Here is a 26,248-nt window from a genome sequence, read left to right as displayed (position 1 = left end):
TGTCAAGGTGATCTCAGTTTGTTATCGAAAAAAAAATTTTTTCAAAATTTTTATTATTACAATTTATTCCTATCAAAGTATTGAATAACTTTTATTCGAAACATTTTATTGTCAGATTAGCGTAAATGCCTCAAAAATCGTGGTGGCCGTTAGGATGAACTCTCTGTATAGTAATGATTCTTAAAATGAACATTAGATGTCATTCGTAAGTTGAACATTTCTATCCTTCCCAACTTGGAGAATCCACTTCAGAGTCCCGTGAAGCGTGAAAGACACAGGTTATTAACTTTAGAAAGATATTTTTAAAAATGTGTTATTCACCACGTTAAATTTTTAATAATTTAATAATATAGTAGTATGCGATGAATATGTATCATCAAATGCATTAAATTCTGACTAAATTGAAATAAATAATTACAGTAAAGTTGTTTCAATGTTATATAATTTATAAAGTTTTACCAATCCTGGAGCGATGTTCATTTTAAGAATCATTACTATAGTGCAACAACTGTACTTACATACGTGTTAGCAGAGATGAAGATTATGGAGAATTTTTATTGCAACTGTTGTTGGGAATTCCCAACATTTATTAACGGACCACAGTTAGTGAATAATATATCAATTTAGCGTACACCTCATTCGTTAAATCACTTAATAAGCACTTTGGCAACTTTTTGGTACAATACAAATTGCCGTACCATAACGCCGTAAAGGAACCATCCTTCGGGACCATACCTGTCCTTGGGACCGCGGACACCTACTGTCCGCGACTTTCTATTTACTAAATAAAACGGCTTCACGAACTTAGTGGGAGCCTACAACTGTTAAAAAGAAGTTTATTTTCGGACAGTCCCGAGAAATAGAGCTACCGTTGTGTTTGATAGTAGATGTTATAAAATTTAGTTTCATCGCTTCGTTCTTTCTTTACACGTATTTTTTTTCTCCTGCTTAATCGCAATTCAAATTTTGACTCATCATTCCAAACGATAAATGTACAAAATGATAAAGGTTTATTGTTAACGATCCTTGGCAAATTTCAAGCGCTTTTAAGCACTGCATCTACAATAATAATTCTTATAATGTACATTGTGTGTTCATCTCTCGTACAGCGGCGGTGAAATTCAACACCAGCAGATATTTATACACAACGGTATCATTGGGAGGAATAGATATGTTTAACTTACAAATTATATTTGAGATTCATTTTAAGAATCATTACTGTGCTGTTAAATACGGAGGTGACTCTACTATGATATGGGGCTGCTTTGATAACAACTATGTGGGAAATTTAGCAGTTATAGAAGGAAAATTGACTGCAATTAAATATATAGAGTTGTTAAAGGATAATTTGTTTCCATTTATAGAAAAGTTTGGAAATAATAAGGTGTTGGTCTTTCAACGTGATAACGACCCAAAGCATACTGCGAAAATTGTTATGAAATTTTTATAAGATAATAATAACACATCGATTCCATTGTGGCCAACTCAAAGCTCAGATTTGAACTTAATGAAGCATCTTTGGGACGAGTTTGACAGGAACATAGAACAGAAATATTATAATCTATAACAATATAGATTAATATTAAGAAGAAATGTTTGTTAATATTGTTATTATTTCGTCTTAAAATCTAAATTTTGTTACCAAAATTCATTGTATTTACTTTTGTTAAGGACTCTAAACGTGATTTCCCCGCTATTTTTCAGGATTAAGACTTCGAGACATTTTTACTTGGAAATTACGTTACGATCATTAAGGAACCTCCAAACTCCACATGGGATTTGAAATCTTTGGAGCTCTTTCTTGCCTCAATAACGGTTGACGTATCGTAAACCCACGTTGGCGCACAGCTGCGATACACCGGGATCTTGGAGAGCTGTCCGCGGTTTTCCCCAAATTGTTGCTAAAAAGATAACGGAAATGTTGCAAAGGGTAAGGGTAAGAGTAAACGCCCTGCCAAGGTGACGACTTTAAGGATTGGCTTGACCAATCCTTCCACCGGTTAACGCTTCGCGTTTTCATCACTTTGGTAGGGGAAGCCAAGCTTAGGTTAAGGGTAACATTAAGATTTCGGTTTGGGCATTTCGGAAGTGGGCATAATATTTCGCGGCCGAAACAACTTTCATTATGAATTTATTTCAATAAATTGTTACACATACAAACATCTACTTAAATACCGTCGCCAATGTACCTGTTAATTTTCTAAACGATTGTTTTGCTGATGGTTTGTCATCAGAAACGACAAAGTACACTAATTAGGTGAGTTTCGCAGATGGTGACACTTGAAAGTTTACATTTATTTTTTATAACTTTCCCATCAGCTCTTGGATAAAAAATGACGCATTTTGGACTCCTTAAAACCCATAGAAACGTATCCTGTGAACATTTCTCGTTTCTCTTCGAGTTCAAAATTGACCAGCTGCATATTCTTGCTTTGGGGATCTTTCAGGAATGCATGAAGGAACATCCAGACAAACTAGAGGAATCTTATATTTGATAGTAGTTTTTACTATTTGTTTAAAAAATAGTAACAGTTCTCGTTCACCTCTAAACACTTATCACTGTCGAATATTATAGATAGTTACAACCTGCAAATATAGTCTCACTACTGTTGGGTAGATCTTACATAAAATATATAACGAAGATAGATCACATTTCCAACTAAACCGCTGTAAAGATGTACAGATATTTTTTTAAAACGTTACGGGTCGTTTCGTTACAGGCGATCTCAACTATACCATGTATAATTATTATTGAAGAATGTATATTATATGTAATATGTAATTCTATTCCTATATCTCTACGATAGTAGACGCTTTGTTAACACGCGATTGTTTACACAGTTTTCCATTACCCGAATCTTCGGAACTGAACCCATTATGGATTTGCGGATGAAAAATATTTTACGTTATTCTAATAATATATATAATACATATAATAATTGACAGTACGTATTAGTTTTGGTGACGCGCGTACGGTACAATTTTAAATGCCGATTTTCATATTTTCTTGAAAAATTTTCGAAGAACCAGAACGCGTGTGCTCCTTTGGATTCAATCCCGAAGATAATCGCTTGAATAATTCGACTGCTTTCAAGCAGTTAAGGTGTCCACTTCGTTCTTTGGGATATTGTTCTCCAAGTCCTCGACAGTCTCGACGCTTCTTGGCGTCTGGTCACCCTCGCTTTCGACTCGCCTTTCGGTCGTCGAAACCGTCTCGTTTTGGGGATCCACGGAGATAACGCGGACACGGATCCACGTTCCGTACTCGTCCTCCTTGTCTGCGTAGACTGTCTCGTTTATGGTCACCACATGACCATTGATGACCTATAACAGGTATGTTTACTCGTTATCTTTTGGCACAGGGCGATTTTTATCAACCCCTTGAATACCCCTCGACATCACTTTCTTCTATCAATACTTTTTTATTTTAATTGCGCGGTAAACCTTTTGATTCAGAGATTAACGGGAGTTAGAACACGGAAAGAAAGAGATAGTAAATATGAACAGTAACATTTAAGAAAGTTTCCAAAAAATGTATCTAAACAAAGGAAGAAACAAAAGAGAAAAAACATAATCGGCACAATAAGAGGCCATATTGGTATCTAATTTCAATATAAGCCAAAATTATTGAACAAAGCACCGTATATAGGAATTTTAATAAAAAAAGATATAGATGTATATATTACGTTCAAATTATGATGTATATTTATATCCTGATTTTCGTTTTACGTTCTTTCAATTAGAATTCAAAATCTGTAGATTACTAAATAAATAAATTGCTAAAATATCAATTATATACGGGGCGCTCAGCCACCTCTGGGAAGAATTTGAATGGGAGACTCCAGAGGCTAAAATAAGATGAAAATCAAGAATGCCAATTTGTTGATTGAGTATTCGCCAAAAAGTAATTAACGTTTAAAGTTCCATACCGACCGGAAAATTTTTTGGCGGAATTAACAAGTTTCAAATCATATTGGAAAAATTATTTTCGGTTACGGGGGTTAAATACAATCATTTTTTATCATTATACATACCCCCGAAATCCTAACCACTTTCGAGAAAAAAATTCAGTAAGTTGATACATTTTTTGATGAAATTAAAAACTTTCAAATCATTCAGAAAAAAATATTTTTAGTTACAGGGGTCAATTACAATCATTTCTGGTGAATAGACATATCCCCGAAATCGTAACCATTTTCGAGAAAAAAATTCTTTACCGAAAATGTAATTTCAGGCCAGAAATGTCTCCAAAATTTCATGCGTGTCTTTAAAACGTCATAACTTTGGAACGGTTTAGAGGATTTTAATGTTTCAAAAGGCAAATAATGCGTATTTTGGTGAAAAATATTTAGAAATTCCAAAAATGTTCGAAAAATTGTTTTTTAACCCCGTAAAGTGAGAAAAACCTCGTAAAAATTGTCCAATTTTCAAACAGCCATAACTCCTACAATAGTGAATATATTTGAATGAAACTTTTTTCTGAAGTAGAACTTATAGGTAACTACAAAAAAGTATTAAACAACTTTTCTGTAGGGCGTCAAACAAAATTAATAAAAATCAAGAACGAATTTTTAAGAAAATCGACAGGAGGTAGGGTGCCGAAATTTTTCAGCGAAATTGAAAAGTTTCAAATCGTTCTGAAAAAATTATTTTTAGTTGCAGGGGCTAATTTCAATCATTTTTGGTTAATAGATATAACCCCGAAATCCTACGCACTGTCGGGGAAAAAATTCCTATAGGTGGACAAATTTTATTAATGATTTTGTTAATTACTTTTTAACGAAGCCTCAATCGACAAATTGGTATTCTTGATTTTTGTCTTATTTTGGCCTCTAAAGTCGTTCATTAATATTTTTACCAGGGGTGGCCGAACACCCTGTATATCAACAGCGGTTTAACTTTCGCCAGGCTAAGTTAACTTCCAAGCGATGCGAACGGGTTAAACGACCTTTAATCGACTCGAAAAGATATTGTTCTTATTTTCGTCGACGATGTCAAATATTGATCGATGAAATAGTTTTATCGCCGACTAGTGACAAGCTCGTTGCAATTACGGTAAAAATAACAATATTATCTCTCTTTTATCGGTTTCGCTCGTCAATAATTGCGAATAACGCAGATCGCCGGAGCGTGAATTTCATTTCTCGACGACCGGAAGAAGACGCTCGCGCGAGGAATGGATACATCGTGCAACTTGATGATTGTGAAGCAACCGTACGCGCACAAAGTATTAACCAAAGGAAGAAATTTGCCAGCGAGGTGAAATGATTAGCTATGAGAGAGGTGGGGACTGAGGGGTCGTAGTTAAACGAGACAGACGGAAATTATTGTGATATTCCTACGCCGACTCACCTTGGTGATGGAACTGCTGTTTGCTACTCCGGGAATCGCGTCTGAAGACGCATCTTTATCGACAATGCCTGACAGGATGTTCATCATCTGTTCCTTCAGCCTGTTCATAGCGTCTGAAAAGAAAACTGAGAATAGAAATCATTTCGCCGAAAAAGCTGGCAAAAATGCAATTTTTCAAGTTTAAAGCAACGTTTGCTACTACGCACAGTGTAACGAGCATATGTATAGAAAGAAAAGAAATCAATTTTCCATTAAAATAGTCTTGTTTACATATCATTCATTTATACATTGCAAATTTAATTTTTAACATAAAATAATAAAATATTTCTCCGTACGTATAATAGAGACGAAACAAACTATTAGGTCGTCCCATAAGTTCGTGTTGTTTGATTTTCTCGGATTGACGGGGGATAAAATTCGGCAACTTAAAAAGCAACATATCAAAATGTCAATTGCTAATTTCGATAAAATTTGTCATGCCAGGAGAGCGACGTAAAATATTTGATCCTTATGTTTTTTATTAGTCAGTTAAATTTATTCATTGTAAAATAATAGTTTGAAATAATAAAAGAATATATGTTTGAATGATATAGCGAATAAAATCAACGTTGAACGATTTGTTCGATCGATAAATTAAATTTTCCTTGGAATCAAAGATTTTGTATAATCGTAGGGCGCATGAAATGCAGAGTTTTTTGCTTTTAAATATAGAGACACGCATCTAGCGTTTTACATTTTTTAAATTATTTTTTCTCTTTAACCATTTTTCCTTGACTTGTTGACTTTTCCTAGAACGATAATTAATGTATCTCCGTTATATTTATCTGAACGCAAGAGGCACCTGTTAGTCGAAACGAGTACGCATAACACCGCGACAGAAGCAGCGTTAAATATAATTTTAAGTCTCGTTATTTATCAGTTTGAACTTTGGTTGTCGAAAGGCTGGCAACTGGTATTAGCCGAGCGCGAAACAAACGACCACGGTCGTAATATATTGCCTTCTTCCAAGTGTTTGGATCGAGAGGGATCGAGGGTCTACGAGTGTAATCGAACTTGCACTGTTAGCTTAAGCTGAGAGTTTCTCGGACACGGAACGGAAAGCGATATTGAGAAAGCCTCGGGGCGACAGGTATGCATTGGCCCGTAAGACTAAGAACATCAAGCATAATTTAAGGAGAGATACAACGGCGCTGTAAAGCCAAGTTGCTAGCTAATGCGGATGCAAAAATAGCAGCCGTAATTATTTCTATAGCATCGTCAATGAAAATTATGCTTAACCGCTTTATCAGCGGCAGGATAATGGCTTAATAATGCTTTCAGCGACATGACGTTTCTGTGCCACACTCAAGGATGTTCCAACTCCTGCAATGTTATTATTCTAAAACACCAACACTGTTGTTACTCTACTTTACAGTCTTTACACTCCCGTTTGCATATTGTACGACCATAAAGGCGGTTGAAAATCGAAGCATAACATGTATATATTTCAATTAAGCTCCTACTACGATATATTCGTGTCATCGAACTATCGTCTTTTCCGAAGGTTACCCTGAGATCGTCGACGATTTATTTCACCGACATTGTTTTCATCGACACGATTTGACCGACACTGTTTCCATTGACACGGTCAAATCGTCAACAAATGTTTTCATCGACTGTCCGTATTTAGCGACAGGGTTAAGTTCATTCGTTCCACTGACATAATCCGTTGCATTTCAAATGACATAAGTCTTGGCTTAAAAAATGTTTAACTTATAATCTTCAAGCAGGGTGTGGGCTTGGAGGGCGACGCCCCTCCACTATCGAGAGAGTAAGGGTTCAACTTGAAAAATCTGCCATGGACAAGGGGATGTCATATTTTTGTATATTTTTTAGGCCACTATCTAGATCTAGAATTTGGAATCGAAAAAATAATAAGAATAGGTTTGGGTTAGGTTTGGGTTACAAAATCGGAAAATGTACTGACAGTGTCAGTCTGACACATATGAGCATCACAAATTGGGAAGTATAATAACAATTTCTTACGAAGCTATCAGTTCGTGGAAACGAATGAATTAAACCCCGTTGGTAAATACGGACAGTCGATGAAAACATTTGTTGACGATTTGACCGTGTCGATGAAAACAGTGTCGGTGAAATGAGTTGTCGACGATCTCAGAGTATTCCCTTTTCCGAAGCAACCACAATTTATTTATACCGCTATCTTCGCGCGAGGTCACGATATTAGTTTATTTGAAGAATACAATCGCTCTTTCTCGTTTTCAGAAACAAATTTCATTTAACAAAATAATAGAAAAACTGAAACGAAATCTTGCGAACAAGTATTAGTTTCAGCGATAGTAGTTAATTACAGTTGCTTTTTCAGTTGATTGAAAACGTAATTGATCGATGCCAAACACTGGGTTTTCAATTATTTTTGTACCTTTTAATCGAGTAGATGAATTTCTTAACACCGTGATCCAAAGGCTGTTGGATAAATTTAAAACTAATCTTTCTATAATAACTATAATTAATAGAATTAATCTATAAATTAATGAACCGAAAGAAGATAGAATATTTATATTTATAATATATGTGCAATTGAATTTTGTTTTTTAAATATATGCCTATGCGTTTTTTTTTAAGAGCTTGAAATACGATTCGATAGATGTCGCTAATACTACTAAAATACACTTGCACCATTTTTTTTATATGAAAATACAAATATTACTATCATTTTGTGCATTTATTTGAAATTTTTCGAAAAATGTACGCTCATGTTATTTTTTGTCCCTGCAACCACTCGTAAGGCACCTTTCTTAAGATAACGATCTCTTCTTTCTCGGGAATCACCGATTTAGAAAATTCTAGATGCGATGGATCGGTTTCGTGCGATGTATTTAACAAAAATTAAGATATTAACAAATGGTGCTATTTCTTTTTCGCTCAAGTACACAGAAAAGAGTAAATAACGTCCACAATTGTTGCGTGTCGTACGATCGATGTAGAATACTTGTACGTTGCGTTTGGTTACGACTGCATAATGCAACGGAATTGATGTTGTTCAGGAAACAACAATTTTTTTTCTTTATAAACTATTAAGTATAACTATTCATTATCAATGATATCTTACTATTAAAAGATTACCAAATATTTGAAGGCAACAGGAAAATCAAAGTTTAGTTTATCTTGTTCCATAACGAGGATACCGAAACTTTTACTGTTCGAGAGTTAATTACGTTCCTGAAAACTTTTGCTTCGGTATTATTCATCGCATGTACGACTATGCATCATAATTTATAATTTCTTTTTTTCACGATTCCTCGTTATTAAAACAGAAACATTCCATCGCGAGCATCTGAGAAGGAGGTGCAAACTTACATACATTTTCGAGCAAAATTATGCAAAAAAATTCTTGTTCGTAGTTTGTACAAAGAGACAAATATAGTTACTGGTAGAAATGAAAGCGATTATCTTGAGGAAGAAATGAGGCATTTCTACGTTTATTAATTAGTAAATACTGTAAAAAAACATCTCCGAGTGATTTTAAAATAATTATAATTATTGATATAATTCTATATATCAATTATATTTATTATCTACTTATTATACAAGGTGTTCCTATTATTTGTTTGTTTTTATTTTAATTACGTGTTTCTTACACTTTTTATCCGCGCAGCTATCGCTTTATCAATCTACCGGCCAACCTATTAATTATTTCCAATGTTCGGTGAATAATTGCCGCAAAAAGGTTTGTTCTTTTCCGTCGTTAGAACTTAGGAACGTACACGCTGCCTCGTCGTGTCATTTTTAACGACAGAAAAGACCCCGCGCATTGTACATACTATGGCATTCCAGTCGACCGTTTATATCTCGGCGATGCAATAATAATTTATGCGCAAATTGAGGCCGTGAATGTACGGATGCGTGATAGCCTCCGTCGATAAATTCCGCATATTTTATTACGTTTACAATGCGTCCTGCCAGAACAAAATAGACAACTGTATCGGTGCTGATTACAGCTACGCGGAGTCTCAATCAGGATACGTTGCTCAGTCTATTATTCGACGACGTCCTCGTTTGCATAGAAAAATCTACAAGTCCGCGAAAAGGTCGTTAAACTTTCGTCTCTATCAATCATGGCGATAGAAACAGAATTGACGCACAGAGCGTCGTAATATACAGGGTGTTCGGCCACCCCTGGGAAATATTTTAATGGGAGATTCTAGAGGTCAAAATAAGACGAAAATCAAGAATATTAATTTGTTGATTGAGGCTTCGTTAAAGAGTTATTAAAAAATTAAATTTAAAAACTTCAAATCATTTTGGAAAAATTATTTTCGGTTGTGGGGGTTAATTACAATCATTTTTGGTGAATACACATATTTATGAAATCCTACGCATTTTGGAGAAAAAATTCGAGTAGGTGGATAAATTTTCCGACAAAATTAAGACATTCCAAATCGTTCTAAAAAAATTTATTTTTATATATCCGCGAAATCCTACCATCTTTCTAGAAAAAAATTCATTACCGAAATTATAATCTGAAGCTTGAAATGGTCCCCTGAAATTTCATGCATATCTTTAAAACATCATAACATCTAAACGGATTGAAAAATTTTAATGTTTAGTGAAATTTCAAAATTATTCGAAAAGTTGCTCCTTAACACCGTGAAGTGAGAAAAACCTCATAAAAATGGCCCAATCTTCAAACGTCCGGACCTTTTACAATAGTGAATATATTTCAATGAAATTTTTTTCAGAACTAGAGCTTATGGGTACCTACAAAAAAGTACTAAACAAAATTTCCGTAGCGCATCAAACAAATTTATGAAAATTGAAAAACGAATTTTTAAGAAAAATCGACAGGGGGAAGCTACTGAAATTTTTTGGTGAAAAAAAAATTTCAAATCGCGTTAAAAAAATTATTTTTACCTAGTGCGGCCAATTCCAATCAATTTTGGTCAATAGACATATTCCCAAAATCCTACGTACTTTCGAGAGAAAAATGCTTTACCGAAAATATATTGTATGGACAGAAAAGTTTCTATAACTTTTTGACGAAGCCTCAATCAACAAATTAGTATGCTTGATTTTCGTCTTATTTTGGGGAGGCCGAACATCCTGTATAGATGTTACACAGTTGCTGGTAAAGGTGAGGCCACTAAACGCAATAATTATAGAATACGATTGCTTATCTTTTACTTTCTATCGTCAGATCTCGAACGAAACTTAAAATTTTCAATTAGTTTTGATACTGCAGTTTTTTTTTGTTTTTAATTTTGTTGTTGTTGTAGAAAACAGTTTTCAACCACCGAAACAGTGACAAATACACCAGTATTCTTCGCGTAACAGTTAGAAGAACGAAAACATAGCCGTCAAAACTGCGTTAGTGGCATACTAGGGCAATAACACACTCATTCGTATTCATTATTGAAATAAAAGTATGTAAAATTACGCCGAATGATAACGTTTGCATCCTTATAACAGTGCGAAAAGAGAGTTGCTTTACAGTGTCACAGAGTAAAACTCCGCTAAATGTTAAATGCTGTCGGTCTCTATTGAATTGGTATCATCCGAATGCACCAGTATTCTTTGCGTAACAGTTAGAAGAACGAATAAATAGCCGTCAAAACTGATTTAGTGACATTTAGTGGCACGAAATGCACGGGTAGAAAACTTAAGCACTGCATCTACAATAATGATTCTTATAATGTACATTGCGTTTACAACACCAGCAGATATTTATACACAACGATATCATTGGGAGTGTGGCGCCGCTTCGCTGCGACGGGGGGGCTGCTCGAGTGAATTCTGTTGGACGGACGGAAAAGGAAAGGAGGGGGCGCGTTTCGTCCGGGTCTGCTAGTGGACTCTCATCAGTAAGGCTTTCTAGCAGGCCCTGCCTTAGACGACGGGATATTGGGAAGTCGTTCGAGGAGTGTATATATAGGAACTGAGGGGTCGGTCGAGCGCTTGCGAGAGCGCGACCCCTCTGGTGGCGAGCATGGGAGGTGACGCCACAGGAGGAATAGATATGAATATTAAATAGATATGTTTAACTTACAAATTATATTTGAGATTCATTTTAAGAATCATTACTGTGCTGTCAAATACGGATGTGACTCTACTATGATATGGGGCTGCTTTGATAACAACCATGTGGGAAATTTAGCAGTTATAGAAGGAAAATTGACTGCAATTAAATATATAGAGTTGTTAAAGGATAATTTGTTTCCATTTATAGAAAAATTTGGAAATAAAAAGGTGTTAGTCTTTCAACGTGATAACGACTCAAAGCATACTGCGAAAATTGTTATGAAATTTGTATAAAATAATAATAACATATCGGCTCCATTGTGGCCAACTCAAAGCTCAGATTTAAACTTAATGGAGCATCTTTGGGACGAGTTTGACAGGAACATAGAACAGAAATATTATAATCTATAACAATATAGATTAATATTAAGAAGAAGTGTTTGTTAATATTGTTATTGTTTCGTCGTAAAACCAAAATTTTGTCTGTTACCAAAATTCATTGTATTTACTTTCATTATGAATTTATTTCAATAAATTGTTAAACATACAAACATCAACTTAAGTACCGTCGCCAGTGTACCTGCTAATTTTCTAAACGATTGTTTTGTTGATGGTTTGATTTTTTCCGGGGGAAAAAATTCTAATCGAATAGAAATTACTCTAGAAGTTATTCTACTTTGAAGAAGTTTAAGTTCTTTCGAATAAATTCACCGTTACATAGATTTAATGATAAAATTATTTCGAAGAAATGCAGTTGCCAACTGGGTTACTAAGACTCTACGCTATTAGAAATTTTCTTGCAGAACCACGTTGTTTTTTATTTACTTTAACAAACTCTAAACTATCGACGATCTTAAAACAATCATTCGTATCGAATATGCATAAAAATAAAAGAACAAGCACCAGATTATCCTTCGTAGTTTTTATTTTATCTCAAATTTAAAATTCTATATTTGGACGTTGTTAGATTTGTTACTCGGTGGCCAGTTTTATAATTACCGACGCGTATATAAACGGTTGGTAACGGGTTTATACGATCCACGTTGTACAATTACGCAACCTAATTCGACCTAATCTTATAAGCCGCGGCATAGTTAGATTAGAATAATGTTGCCAAGCAAATCAAAATAGGATTTCCTATACGTCTTCCATCGATGGACTGTTTTTAAACGAATGTTGCTATTCAGAAGCCGTTTGCGAACTCTTAATGCTCGGATCCAGCGTGTATACTATACGTCGTAATCCAACCGTAACCTTTACGCGAGCGCGCACGCGATAATCTCCACGGTACTTCTTCGCGATTACAACCATTTTATTCAAACGCAAAATTTATCCCCGCCATAACGAGCAGTGATTCAGCGCCCAGCGATATTATGGTAATTTCCTCGATAATCGATTTCGCGTTATTACACGACCCTACCCAGTGACCGCGATTTCACTTTTCTCTGCTCCTACGGACAGCCGTCGGGCCAATAACGCTTTATCGCGTTACACCAGACGGACGCGCGCCTAATCGCGGGAAACCGTCGCTAAGTAGGCCATTTTGTATCGAAAAACAGGTAAACAATCGTTTCTTAACAATATAACGCCGTATACACGAAAACAAATATAACTGGACGATCTTTAAGCACAGTAGAGTTAGAGTTAGAGTAGAGTTCGACACCCGGTTATCCAGAATGTCTGAATAACCGGCATATTTACCCCGACTATTCTTCGGTAAATGTTATGGATTATATTTCACACATACAAAAAGAAGTCACAGCCGCATGCAATAGAAATTTTATATATTTTATTCTTTATTAATAAATTGTATTACTACATTACCCATAGTTGGGTTTATTCAAAATCAAAAGCGAATTGTTAACCCTTTGCACTCGGCTGTCCCCTTTGAAGGAACATCCAATAAAGAATTTAGATGTACCCTCTAAGGAAATACAACGATATTATTGTTTTGAAGTGATTATATGTATAGAACAAAATACATAGGCAGAGAATGTAAAAAAAAGATATGTTTACTTGGATAATAAGTATCTATTTGGTAAGAAAGTGTGTTTGAATTTGTAATAGGTGGTCTAAGAAAAGTCTTCGAGTGTAAAGGGTTAAGAAAAATCGACAAGGGGTAGGTAGTGAATTCGACGAAATCAAAAAATTTCAAATCATTCTGGAAAAATTATTTTTGGTTGCGGGGGTCATTTACAATCATTTTTGATGAATAGACATACACCTGAAATCCTACGCACTTTCGAGAAAAAAATTCGGGTAGGTGCTGAAATGTTTTGACAAAATTAAAAAATTTAAAATCGTTTTAAAAAAATTATTTTTGGTTGCAGGGGTCGATTATAATTATTTTTGGTCAATAGACATACCACCGAATTCCTACCCACTTTCGAGAAAAAAATTCCTTACCGAAAATATAATCTGTGGCTAGAAATGCTTCCTCGAAATTTTATGCAAATGTTTAAAATATCATAACTCCTAAACGGATTGAAGGATTTGAATGTTTCAAATTGCAAACTACGCCTTTTTTGGTGAAGAATATGTAAAAATTCCAAAAATATTCGATAAATTGTTCCTTAACCTCGTAAAATGAGAAAAACCCCATAAAAATGGTTCAATTTTCAAACCATCATAACTTCCACAATAGTGAACGTATCTCATTGAACTTTAGTAAGGAAGTAGAGCTCGTAGATATCCACAAAAAAGTATTAAACAACTTTTCTGTGGGGCGTCAAAAAAAATTATTAAAAGTCAAAAATGAGTTTTTATGAAAAACTGACAGGGGGTAGGTGTTGAAATTTAACGATAAAAAAAAAATTTCAAATCGTTCTGGAAAAATCATTTTTGTTTGCGGGGGTCATATACAATCATTTTTTATGAATAGACCTACCATCGAAATCCTACACACTTTTGAGAAAAAAATTCAAGTAAGTGCTGAATTTTTTCGGCAAAATTAAAATCTTTCAAACCGCATTTTCGAGAAACAAAAATTCTTTACCGAAAGTATGTGTGGCCAGAAATGATTCTGTAATTTCATTTTCTGTCTCTTGTCCTCTTTTATTAATTTTTGTAACCTGTTGATGATGTTGCGAGTGACACGGAAATGGTAACGGGGCTTTAGAGCTTCAGAAAAATGGGCCGAAAAAATACATTGGATTTAAAGTCTACTCGTATACCTTGTCTGTGATTATATTCTTCGTTTTTATCACTTCATACGTAGGTATAGTCCAATTATCCGGTATATTTGATTTTTCGACATTGCCCCACTTCTGAGTATGCCAGATAATCGGCTTTTACTGTAGTTGGAAACTACCCTTGATGAGTATTGTACGTTAATTATTTTTCAACATTTTTTAAGCGATAATATTTTGTATAAGTTTTATTGTGTTGTTCCTTAGATATCATTTCTTCTTCCTCATAAGTCGATCGCGGATTTTACAATATTAATTACGCATGTATTTATACAGGGTGTTCGGCCAACCCTGGGAAAAATTTTAATGGGGATTCTAGAGGCCAAAATAAGATGAAAATCAAGAATACCAATTTCTCGATGGAGGCTTTGTTAAAAAGTTATTACTGTTTAAAGTTCCGCCCGTTCTGAATTTTTTTTCTCAAAAATGCGCAGGATTTCGGGGATATGTCTATTCATCAAAAATGATTGTAATTGATCCCCACAACTGAAAATAATTTTTCCACAACGATTTGAAAGTTTTGTTTTTCATCGAAAAAAGGCACCTAATTAGATTTTAATTAAGGAATTTTTTTCTCGAAAATACGTAGGATTTCGGGGATATGTGTAATGACCAAAAATGATTGTAATTAACCCTCGCAACTGAAAATAATTTTTTTAGAACGATTTGAAATTTTTTAATTTAATTGTTAATAACTTTTTAACGAAGCCTCAGTCAAGAAATTGATATTCTTGATTTTCGTCTTATTTTGGTCTCTAGAGTTTCCCATTAAAATTTTTCCCAGGATTGGTCGAACACCCTGTATATTTACTCTAATATAAGCTCTTAAATATCTCAATGTATGAAAAAATGGACTCATTCCAGTTTTAAAAACGCGACTCATAGGAACAGACTGTTTTTCATTTATAGTGCATCATCATTATAGTGTACATGAATATGAGTAGAAGTAACTCTATGCAAATAAACATCGATCGTCAAACTAGCAATTTTCACAATTGAAATACCGAAATAATTTTAATATTATGTATTTTTTATTATTCATATAATAAATGTTATTATGTACACATGTACACACATAAAATACTTGGAAACTATTCGAAATTGAAATCGTTAGGTATAAGTTCGCAAACTGATGGCTTCGATTGCTCTATTTTCGTAGCTAAATTTTATCAAAGTTAGTTGTTCCGTAGCAAATATTTATATTCGATCAATATAGGGCAAAAAGAATACGGTCTTGAGTATTTGCCGAGCAATTTAACATGTTAAAAACGAAGGATAAAGACGAACATTTTCCAGACCTTGAGTATGGAGAGCTGGACAAAACGACATTCATAACGTTCTGCTTCAATAAAAGACAAAAAACAAGGAAGTAACAGGAAAATGTTCGCAAATAACAAGAAACTTTTGCAAAATAAATACTAAATAAGCAATTAACTCTTTTGTTCCTACTGCAACAAAACGGTTACATATTTTCTATTACCCAATAAAATTACTGAATATATCACTTATAATTTTTAAATTCATGAATGTATGGCTTCTTCTTTTTGCTATTGTATAAATAATAGCAGAAAAGGATTTATTTTGAATGTCGTAGGTGCCATAAACTTTTGAGCAGTAAATTCATATTTCTGTTCAATTATTATTTATTGAGCATGTGTTGGTGAATAGTTATTATTAATATTACATTCGTAAGCAATACTGGACTTGAGTATAAATAAGTTTAAAAATCTTAACTAATAATAATGTTCCTCCAATATAGACCAAGAATATATACCCGTTATGTATATCCGTTATAATGTATATCCGTTAGATGTTAAGAGATTAGATGTTAAGGATTCTCTAAAAAGTGATTAATTTGCACAATTAATAAGCAATGAAAATCAATCCTTTCGAGTATATAAATTATAGTTAGAAGTGAAATAATCGTAATTATCAGTCGCAAGATCTATTTGATCCATTATTTAATGAGGTAATTACCCTGCTAATGTTCCAGTTTCAAGGAACGATCGTAGCTTAATAATTTCACCTTGGTTGCCGGGAGATTTATATTAAATGATGTAAGAGCAAGCGAAGCGTATCCAAAAACCGGTAAAACGAGACCCTGACATCGCTTTCGGGATCTTTGCGGATACTCGTATACAAGGTGTGTTGATAATAATAGCTATCTGAAATAATTAGTTCTCGTTGACCTTGGGAAAAACTCTGTTATACGAAATATAGTGTATTAAATGTGGAATTACATTTCTCTCATATTTTATCTAAAAGTACAAAATTGCAGGACTAGAATTCGCGAAAAATCATATGGATTAAAGCGAATAATGAAAAATCTGATGGATTTAGACAACATTGGCACGATAATTGATAATAAGTGACATCTTGATTTGTCACCAATCAGTTATGAGAACTTTACTTTTTAGCAAAGTAACACAACAATACATAATGCTAAGAAGACTCAAGAGTAGTTTATATCGATTTAAATCCAATAGAAAATTTGTGGGGAATTTTATCGCGTACAATATTAAAATGGGGAACAATATAACGACATTAAAGAGTTAGAAAATTCAGTAAGATTTCAAAAATTAACTAGTAGTATAATAGATAGAATATTTGAAGTAATTAAACACAACTGTGGCAGTACCACTATAATATTACAAATTTAGTTCTTTGAAACAAATTAAAAAGAATTCTTATAAAAATTTCACCACTCTTCCCCGCATTAAATTGTAATATTTTGCTTCTAACAGAAATAGAATAGTTTTTCAAATTCTACAATTTGGGTTTTTGCTTTCTATTATTCCTCAATTATTTCTTAGTATATCTTTAATATCATTATTAAAATTCTTGCTATTTTTGTTCAAAGCAGTAATGTTCTCGTAGAAATTTCGTCCGCTGAATGACGAAAACTTTTACGATAAATATTTAGGTGGAAGTATGAAAATTTCGTTTACTGTAGTTTTGGCCGTCTTTTCGAGGCAAATACACAGTAGGGCGCCAAAGAACATTTAACGCGTATCAGAATCCGTACGTATGCGGAAATCAATTTGAAGAACCAGTTCCATTAATCGAAACGAATGAATCTGACTACCAAATCGCTCTCGAAAATGGCGTTTCCAAGGCACCAAATTATTCAACCGGACGACAACAATTCTGATTCAACCGGCTTTCTTGCTCGTTCGGTCAAATTTCGCGTCCTGTTCATCACGGATAAAACGTTCCTGTCGATGCTCCATAGTGGCGAATAAAATCCGTGACATTTCCATGTAACGACACCGACGTCCGGCATTACACAGTCGAATTCATTCGTCAAATATCGCGCGTATGGACGGTCATAAGTGAACTCGATGAACGATATCGTTCCTATAGTTTCCCACGTATTTCCGTGCCACGAATAATAACCCGTCAATGAACGAATAGGAAACTGGCATGAACACGAGATTTCTCTCTTCTCTATTTTTCTCTCGTTTTCGCTATCTTGTTTTTTGTCCAACTTTTCACCATTATTCCATTTCGTGATCCATCAGTTAAGTGAACGGACATTAACAAAAAATTTACCATTGCATAGATTTTTATATATTAACGAAATCCGCTATGTTGACGATTACATTAAAATTTGCCGTTTCTTTTAACCATGTGACCCATATAAAGTATTCGTTCGAAGTCGCAAAGTTCTGACTTTTAATGAAGAGCGATAAAGATAATATTAAATAGATTTGTAAAAATATAAGATAAAACGAATACTATAATGTAACAGTTAAATCAGGAAAGGGGTTTGCTTGTCCCATTGCAGCGCCATCTCAGTGGTGGTCGCATGGTTTTTCTGTCGCCATGCAGTCATGCTTAGCTGCATGCTTATTTGAGTTTGTATTTTTATGCTTATATACATATAATATACCTGTATTATGTGTGATAACCAAATATATACAGGGTATTCGGCCACCCCTGGGAAAAATTTTAATGGGAGATTCTAGAGTCCAAAATAAGACGAAAATCAAGAATACCAATTTGTTGATGGAAGCTCGTTAAAAAGTTATTAACAATTAAATTCAAAAATTTCAAATCGTTCTGGAAAAATTATATTTAGTTACAGGGGTCAATTACAATCATTTTTGGTCATTACACATACCCCTGAAATCCCACGCACTTTCGAAAAAAAAATTCCTTACCGAAAATCTAATTAGGAGCCTAAATTTTTCGACGAAAAAAAAAAGTTTCAAATCGTTTTGGAAAAATTATTTTCGGTTGCAGGGATCAATTACAATAATTTTTGGTAAATAGACATACCTCCGAATTCCTGCGCATTTTCGAAAAAAAAATTCAGTATGGGTGAAAATTTAAACGTTAATAATTTTTTAACGAAGCCTCAATCAACAAATTAGTATTCTTGATTTTCGTCTTATTTTGTCCTCTAGAATCTCTCATTGAAATTTTTCCCAGGGGTGGCCGAACAGCCTGTATTGAGTTATGTGTGGAAGTAGAATTATTCAACTATATACATATATTCGTATCGTTATATTAATCAGATTCAACGTAAATTGCCCACAATTAATATTTGTAAGTCCCGTAACTTTAAATATGGAATGTGAAACTTTTCCTCGTATTATTAAAACAATTAGTAATTGCTTCGATTTGCTTAAAGTTATAGGAATGATTTTAAGCTGTCGTACAGGGTGTTTGACTATTAATTGCAATCATTTCAGAGGATAATTCTGCAGGGTCAGAATAAGGTGAAAACGAAGAATGACGAATTAATTGCTGAATATACCTCCAAAAAACTAAAACCTCGTTTATTTATTCATTTTATATTATTTTTGATAATAGTATTGTATATTGTTTATTATATTATACCTCTCTATCGGGTTTGTAATTCGGCATTACTAGTCCATTAATATTAAATAAACAAAAAAGTAAAAAAAAAGCTACTTAATAAAAATATTTGATAAGAATAAATGGAAAGAATTCATAAGAAACAAGTTTCTCTTCATTTATAACGAATCATCATTATAGTGTACGAAGACTATACATAACAAAAACCAAAAAAAAAATGTATATATACATACAAGAACCATCTGACATATCTATGTACTTGAATTTGCTCAAAATTTAATAAGACCATCAGATGAGAATACAAAATGAAAGTAATGAAGTTTTCTATCCAAATACATGTGTACTTAATGTAAAATCCGCGATTGACTTCCGTGGAAGAAGAAAAAAGCGACTTCGATGCTTCGAAGCGACAACACACGGTAGGTTGCGAGATTAATGAAAAAAAGCTGATGACTATCTGTATCCTGCCCAGAGTTTGCGTAACCAAATGCAAAATGCAGTCGTGGGAGCAACGGCGAAGTTTTGCTTTTTAAAGGTCGGCGGTTCTGTTGGCTACCAAGGTCGGTTCATAACGAAGTTTATTTCAACCAGGAGATCACTTTCACCGCCGAAAGGCCTTTAAACGACCGGCCATACCGATGTCAATTCGAATAAAGGAGAGTGGGGCGAAAAAAGGAGGGAAATAATTGCACGGGTCGGTCGTGTAATTCATTATCCGGGGCAAAGCAAAGCCGTGGTGAATGGGCAGCAATTTTCGGTAATCGCCGATTGCACGATCCGACGAATTGTTATTCAAATCCACGTTACGCATCAGCTGGTCGTCGGAATGGAAGAGCGGCTGTTCGGGGATTAAAAGTTGCCAGATTGGAGAGAAAAGAAACTGCGGAGCTGCCGTTGAAGAGGAAAAATTTATGCCCGAAAAGAGAAACGTTCAATGGGAAAGAGGGGGCGTACAGTCGTTTTCACAAGATCGTGTGTCGATTAATATCTTCGAAACTTTATACCTGACTGTTGCATTCGATTCAAACATCTCCTCACTGTTTAAAAACGTTTGTTGCTAATAGAGTTGCGGAAATTCAGTCACTGACTAATATAAAGAATTGGTTCCACATTTCAATCGAAGACAATCCCGCCGATTACACCCGTGGTCAAGCTCCTTCTGAGTTAATAAAAAATACATATTGGGAACATGGGCCCTTCTGACTAATTCAGAGCGAAAACAATTGGAAATTCAAGCACCTTTCAAAAATAATTGTTCCTGAGCAAAGGGTCGAAACAGCGCTAGTTACTACGGGTAGAGTTGTCAAAGATGATTCAGTGGAACAAAATACAAAAAATGATACATTTGAAAGATTCTCTTCAATTAATGCATTAATTCAATTTGTGGCATTGTGTCATCGAGCGGTTTCAAATCGGAAATCAGCGAATAGAAAGGTAGGCAAATACAGGGTGTCCCGAAAATGTAAAAGTGAAAAGTGCTAGTGACCGTGCTGTGAAGTGTTTTCGGGGTAAGAAGCGAGTGCAGTGACCGGGCCGTCCCATCAGCTGATTTTTATTGGGGTCTTCGACCTTTCCGTGATCGACAGGGGTGCACTAACCGGCCCTATTGCAACTTGCAAGTAAATGGGTAAGGCGAATTTCAATTAATTCTCTATTAACCCCTTGCATGCGAAGAATGTTTCGGTACGCACAAATCCAGCCTGCTTTTCCAGTACAGTTTTTAATAACAAACGATTACAAATGGTTCTTACCGTATTTATTTTAATTTTCTGAAAATAATTCTTATTTTAATTTTAATACACTCTGGCGAGAAGCGTTACTCAGGTGCGAAGAATTAATTTCCTAAAAATTCCGAGAGCATCTTCCCACATTTTATTCCTTCTTCCTTGGAAACAGCGAATACAAATAATTAATAAATTCGATTTAGCTGGCTGCTGGCTATTTGTATTCGTTCCTCGACGTATCTCCGATGCACATCTTGCTACCTACCCGACACGGTGGCTCTCTTAGTTCGGACGGCCCTGAGCGCGCGGCAGGCACGCGCCGTGATTCGTCAGTGTTTTTCGTTAATAATTCAAAAACGAAGCTCCATCCGACATTTTTGCAAAGGAAATTGTTGTTCAGAATCGTCTCAGCTACCCCACATTTCCGGCTCTTACACTATTTACGGGACACCCTGTATACCATCGAAGAATTAAGAAATGCACAAACTCAGACTATACGGGTGATTCAACAAACTCACCTTTCGCGAGACATGAACAATCTCCAACAAGCCATTCAATTAAATACAAGAAGTAAAATCATATGCCTAAACCCATTTCTTGATTCTGAGGGTATTATTCGAGTAGGGGATCGTTTAACAAATGCTCAGGTAACATACTCACGAAACTATCCCATATTATTATCGCAAAATAACCACATCACCAAATTAATTGATGGCAAAAATATAACACGATACGTCATACGTAGTGTGAACGATGTAGCAAGTTAAATACCAAACTAACTAGTTATACAATGGGTGATTTACCCAAAACTCGCGTAACTCAATCACGTCCATTCGATAATGTTGAGCTTGACTATTGTGGCTCATTTTCCCTGAAGGAAAAGAAATTTAGAAATAAAACCAAGATAAAATCGTATGTTGCCGTATTTGTTTGTTTTGTGAAATTAAACGATTTTGCGCTCGACGAGGAAAACCAAAAAATGTATATTCAGACAACACGACTAACTTCATTAGCGCTAAAAATGAAATATTAAAGGTTAGAGCATTTTTTATATCAAACGAAAATAACACTAAGTTATCCAAATATTTTCAAGAGGAGGGAATTAATTGGCATTTCATACCTCCACGATCCCCACATTTCGACGACTTGTGGGAGGCAGCTGTTAAATCTTTTAAATATCACCTATATCGCACAGTAGGAGAAACAATGGTTACGTAAGAACAATTCAATACCTGCATTATTGAAATAGAAGCAATTTTAAATTCTCGTCCTTTGACCCCAATGACTTTATGCTCAACCCCTCAACACTGACGAAGCGAGGACATCTTTAATTTAAACATACACATTCCTTTCGAATATGCTAAGTTCCTTTCGAATTAGTTTGTGTCGTTGAAGAGGACAGACTCCGAGACGAGTGCTGGTGTTCGTAAAACGGTTTGAGATGGTTTTTGTAGGTATTCGAAAGGACTAAAAATTAATTTTGGAAGCTCGTTGAAAAGTGTCAAGGTTTCTCATAATCACTGTTCAAAGTATACCAAGCAAGATAAAGCGATTCTTTGTCATTTTGTGAAAAATTCGACACATTTGTTAGAAAAAGGACGAGCATTTTTGACAAAAAAAGATGTAATTTAATCGTCATTGAATCTCATAGAAATAAAAAATATGAAGCTACTTGATCGACTATTTATAACACAATTGAAAACAAATATTGTGTATGATTTTTGTAAAACGTATTGTTGAAGTATTCGTTAAACATTTTGTTAACTAATAAGTAACCTAAGTATAAATTATTCTGTAAACGATTAATTTTATATTCGTAAATTTCAATTTGAATTTCAATTTCGACGAAAGAATTTTATCGAGAAATATAGATTGTAATTTATGTTGTGTAATATTATTTTCAACCGTGTAAATTTTTGAGGGGTAACAGAGGTGTTACGAGCACGAGCGCGAGATCCTGGATTCGGTCGGGGGCAGTACTCGACCGGTGGTTTTAGGTATGTTTGGGAGAGAGAAAGGAGTTTCAGACGAACCAGAGGCTCTATACCCTGGGAGCCGTAGGAGTAGGTTACGTGGACGAACCAGGGGCTCTATACCCTGGGAGCCACGGGGTTAGATTTATAAGAAAAATGTATGGTTTCACGGACGAATCAGAGGCTCTATACCCTGGGAGCCGCTAGAAAGAGTGGACGAACCAGGGCTTTATACCCTGGGAGCCACGTAGGTTTTTAGAAAGTTTTAGAATCTTGCTCTGTCGTAATGGTACACCTCGAGCGGTAAAGGTGTACCGGGTTCGTGAAATACCCCTCGTCTTACTGTTAATAAGGTTCAGGGTTGTACTAAGTGAATTATGCAAGCGAGGATAACTACTTGAGGATGCTCAAGTTCAATTGTCGATTATTTGAACTAGTATTATTGCTAGGTTGCCACGACGGCGAGAGTTTTAAATCGGCTTTTACGCGGTGCGTTCGCGGGAACTACTCACTCGATTAGTCGATTGAACACTCACAATTAAAACCGCTAGGGTGAATAGTTGCTCGAAGGGGATTATAGCCCGATCTTGCTTCGAGTGTCAAAGTGACGTCGTCTCGAGAGGTTTTGAGAAAAACTGAGCTCCCCGAGTAAGAAAACGCGACCCTTATATACTGGAAATTGAGCCCTTACGGTGGCGGGCATTACCGTATAAGGCAATGAAATTGGGCCGGGTGTTCACATACGGCATGAGTCAATCCCGTCCGAGGGGTTGTGCGCTAGATGATCGAGCCAACGCCCAAGCCACCAAACGTTTCAGTCCGATACATGAATGATATGTAACAGAGGGTATAGTGGTAAAAAAGTTTTATTGCAAAAGTTGGTGAAAATCATGTTTGTTTTCTCCTACAGGATACGTATAAAATTCCACGATTGTAATTATGAACGACTATATTATTCGCATGAGCGGATACTCGTTAAAATTCACAGTAATATGAATCTGTAGGTGAATCTCGATTGACTGATGAGTAAAGTTTCTAATGTTTTTGCTCAAATTTATTTGTATATGTGTATTTATTTCGAGATATCGATTCGAACAATTATAAACTGCATTATATTTTTCGTGTTTGATGATGTTTTTTAAGTAGCCCTTTAATTTTCGGTGTTACTGTGGGCCAAGGTGCAAATATAATTCGCGCGAATGTACGGATGTTGCGACAGATTTGTGGACAAATTCTCCTATTGTCTACGTTCGTTCAATTCGACTTTAGCGAAAAGTAACAGCAGCGATCCTGTTTGTTCTGTACACATATTTACCGGATCCAACAAACTCGTTTAACAAATCACGCGACGACTCTATAGAATTGGAGATGGAAAAAGTCGGACACGTTACGTTTCCCCAGAATATTCCATTGTTCTCTCGTTATAACGTGAACAAAATAATGGGGATCAATTTATGATGTGATAATGTCCGTTGTTGCCTAGAACTGCTCGCCATTTTACGAGTCTAACTATCCCATTTTCATAAAAATACGCGTCCTTCAGCTGAAAATATTAGACGCGCGTATCTGCAATTTTCTTATAACTAATAAATATTTCATCATTTTAAAAATTCCATTATTTAATAGCATCCAGACAAGGGTATCGAATGATTTATTATTTTCACAGAGAAAGTATTGTTGAACTTCATTAATAAATGAATTTGGTTTTTGGCTAAAGGGACATTGATTGGATTTATTATCTTTTTCTCATGATATAAGGTTTAAATTTTTGCATTTCATATATTTCTTTAGAAGCTGTGACTTTCTACTTCGTTTTCTTTTTTAATAACCTTAATATTTATTGACTTAATAAAATCTGCTCATTCTTTAACACCCTCCATTGAAACAGTTCAACTATGGTGATAATTCGAGAACTGATTCACAAAATAATATCGTTCCGTGGTTTGAACGCATATTGTTTGTTACGAGATTTAAATAATTTTCTGAAGCGCCGCGAATAAAATGATAGTGTTATTCAATCATTAGAAAGAGCTCGACGAAGTTTTGTGATTCGATAATAGTTCTCTTCGCCATAAGTGGACGGAATTAAAATAGGACTTGAAAAGCAGTTCGAAACGAGATAAAACGATTTTCGTTGGGTCGACCATTTGTTTAATGTCCCACGCGTTCTAAATGTGTTCCATCTGTGGGAAAATTCTGTCGCTTTTGCGCGTGCAACGTTTGACCCGCTCGTAATAAATGGAAGATTCTCTAATCGGTCCGTATTATGTATTCTGGTTTCATGATGCGCTGCGTACAATATTAAAACAGTGTGTTTGCTTAAAGGATTAAACGTTTTTTCTTGCGTGACAGGCCCAACAAATCGATTTTTCGAGCTTCTTGCAAATCAAAGTTACGATATTTTAAAAATAAACAAAAAATAACATAGAATTACATTGAGGTAATATTAAATAATTTAATAATGGGATTATCAATTGGGGAGCATAACTAGTTACGTATAAAATCACAGAAAACGACAGAATGACAACTGCTTCAGTTTCGAGTCACGAAAAAGGTGAATTGCGAGCAAAAAAATGTGTTTTGCAAATCTAATTTATTTTTACAGATCAAATTATATACAGGGTGTCCGGCCACCCCTGGGAAAAATTTTAATGGGAGATTTTAGAGGCCAAAATAAGATAAAAATCAAGAATATCGATTTGTTGATCGAGGCCTCGTTAAGAAGTTATTAAAAAATTAAATTAAAAATTTCAAATCATTTTGGAAAAATTATTTTCGGTTGCGGGAGTCGATTACAATCATTTTTTATCATTAGACATACCCTCGGAATCCTATCCACTTTCGAGAAAAAAATTGAGTTTGGGCGTAATTTTAAACGTTAATAACTTTTTAACGAAGCCTCCAGCAACAAATTAGTATTCTTGATTTTTGTCTTATTTTGGCCTCTAGAATCTCCCATTAAAATTTTTCCCAGGGGTGGCCGAACACCCTGTATAATTCTTTACCTAAAATGATGGTGGAAGTCATAGAAATCAAAGGAGGTCGTACGCATTATTAGAAAAATATAGTTTAGTATATATATTGTTATACAGGGTGGGGCGATAACTATGTCCACCTTGAATATCTCCGTTATTTGTAATAATATGAAAAAATGTTACATACAAAACTT

The 26,248-nt window shown here is 34.8% G+C and overlaps 1 protein-coding gene across 1 annotated transcript in view; it reads right to left on the bottom strand.

Moving 5' to 3' along the window:
- Positions 1-2,114: 2,114 nt before the first annotated feature.
- Positions 2,115-26,248, bottom strand: part of LOC143346033 (icarapin-like) — an 84,822-nt gene continuing 60,688 nt past the window's right edge. The window contains exons 3-4 of the mRNA XM_076773754.1: positions 5,353-5,465; positions 2,115-3,324 (exon numbers count right to left, since the gene is read on the bottom strand). Coding sequence (XP_076629869.1) covers positions 3,091-3,324; positions 5,353-5,465 — 347 coding nt within the window. The 3' untranslated portion in view covers positions 2,115-3,090. The remainder of the gene's footprint in view (positions 3,325-5,352; positions 5,466-26,248) is intronic.

This window comes from Colletes latitarsis, chromosome 10, assembly GCF_051014445.1.
Source record: "Colletes latitarsis isolate SP2378_abdomen chromosome 10, iyColLati1, whole genome shotgun sequence".
Lineage (NCBI taxonomy): Eukaryota > Metazoa > Arthropoda > Insecta > Hymenoptera > Colletidae > Colletes > Colletes latitarsis.
Note: the sequence above shows the minus strand (reverse complement) of the source record. Positions and strands in the feature narration are given on the sequence as shown.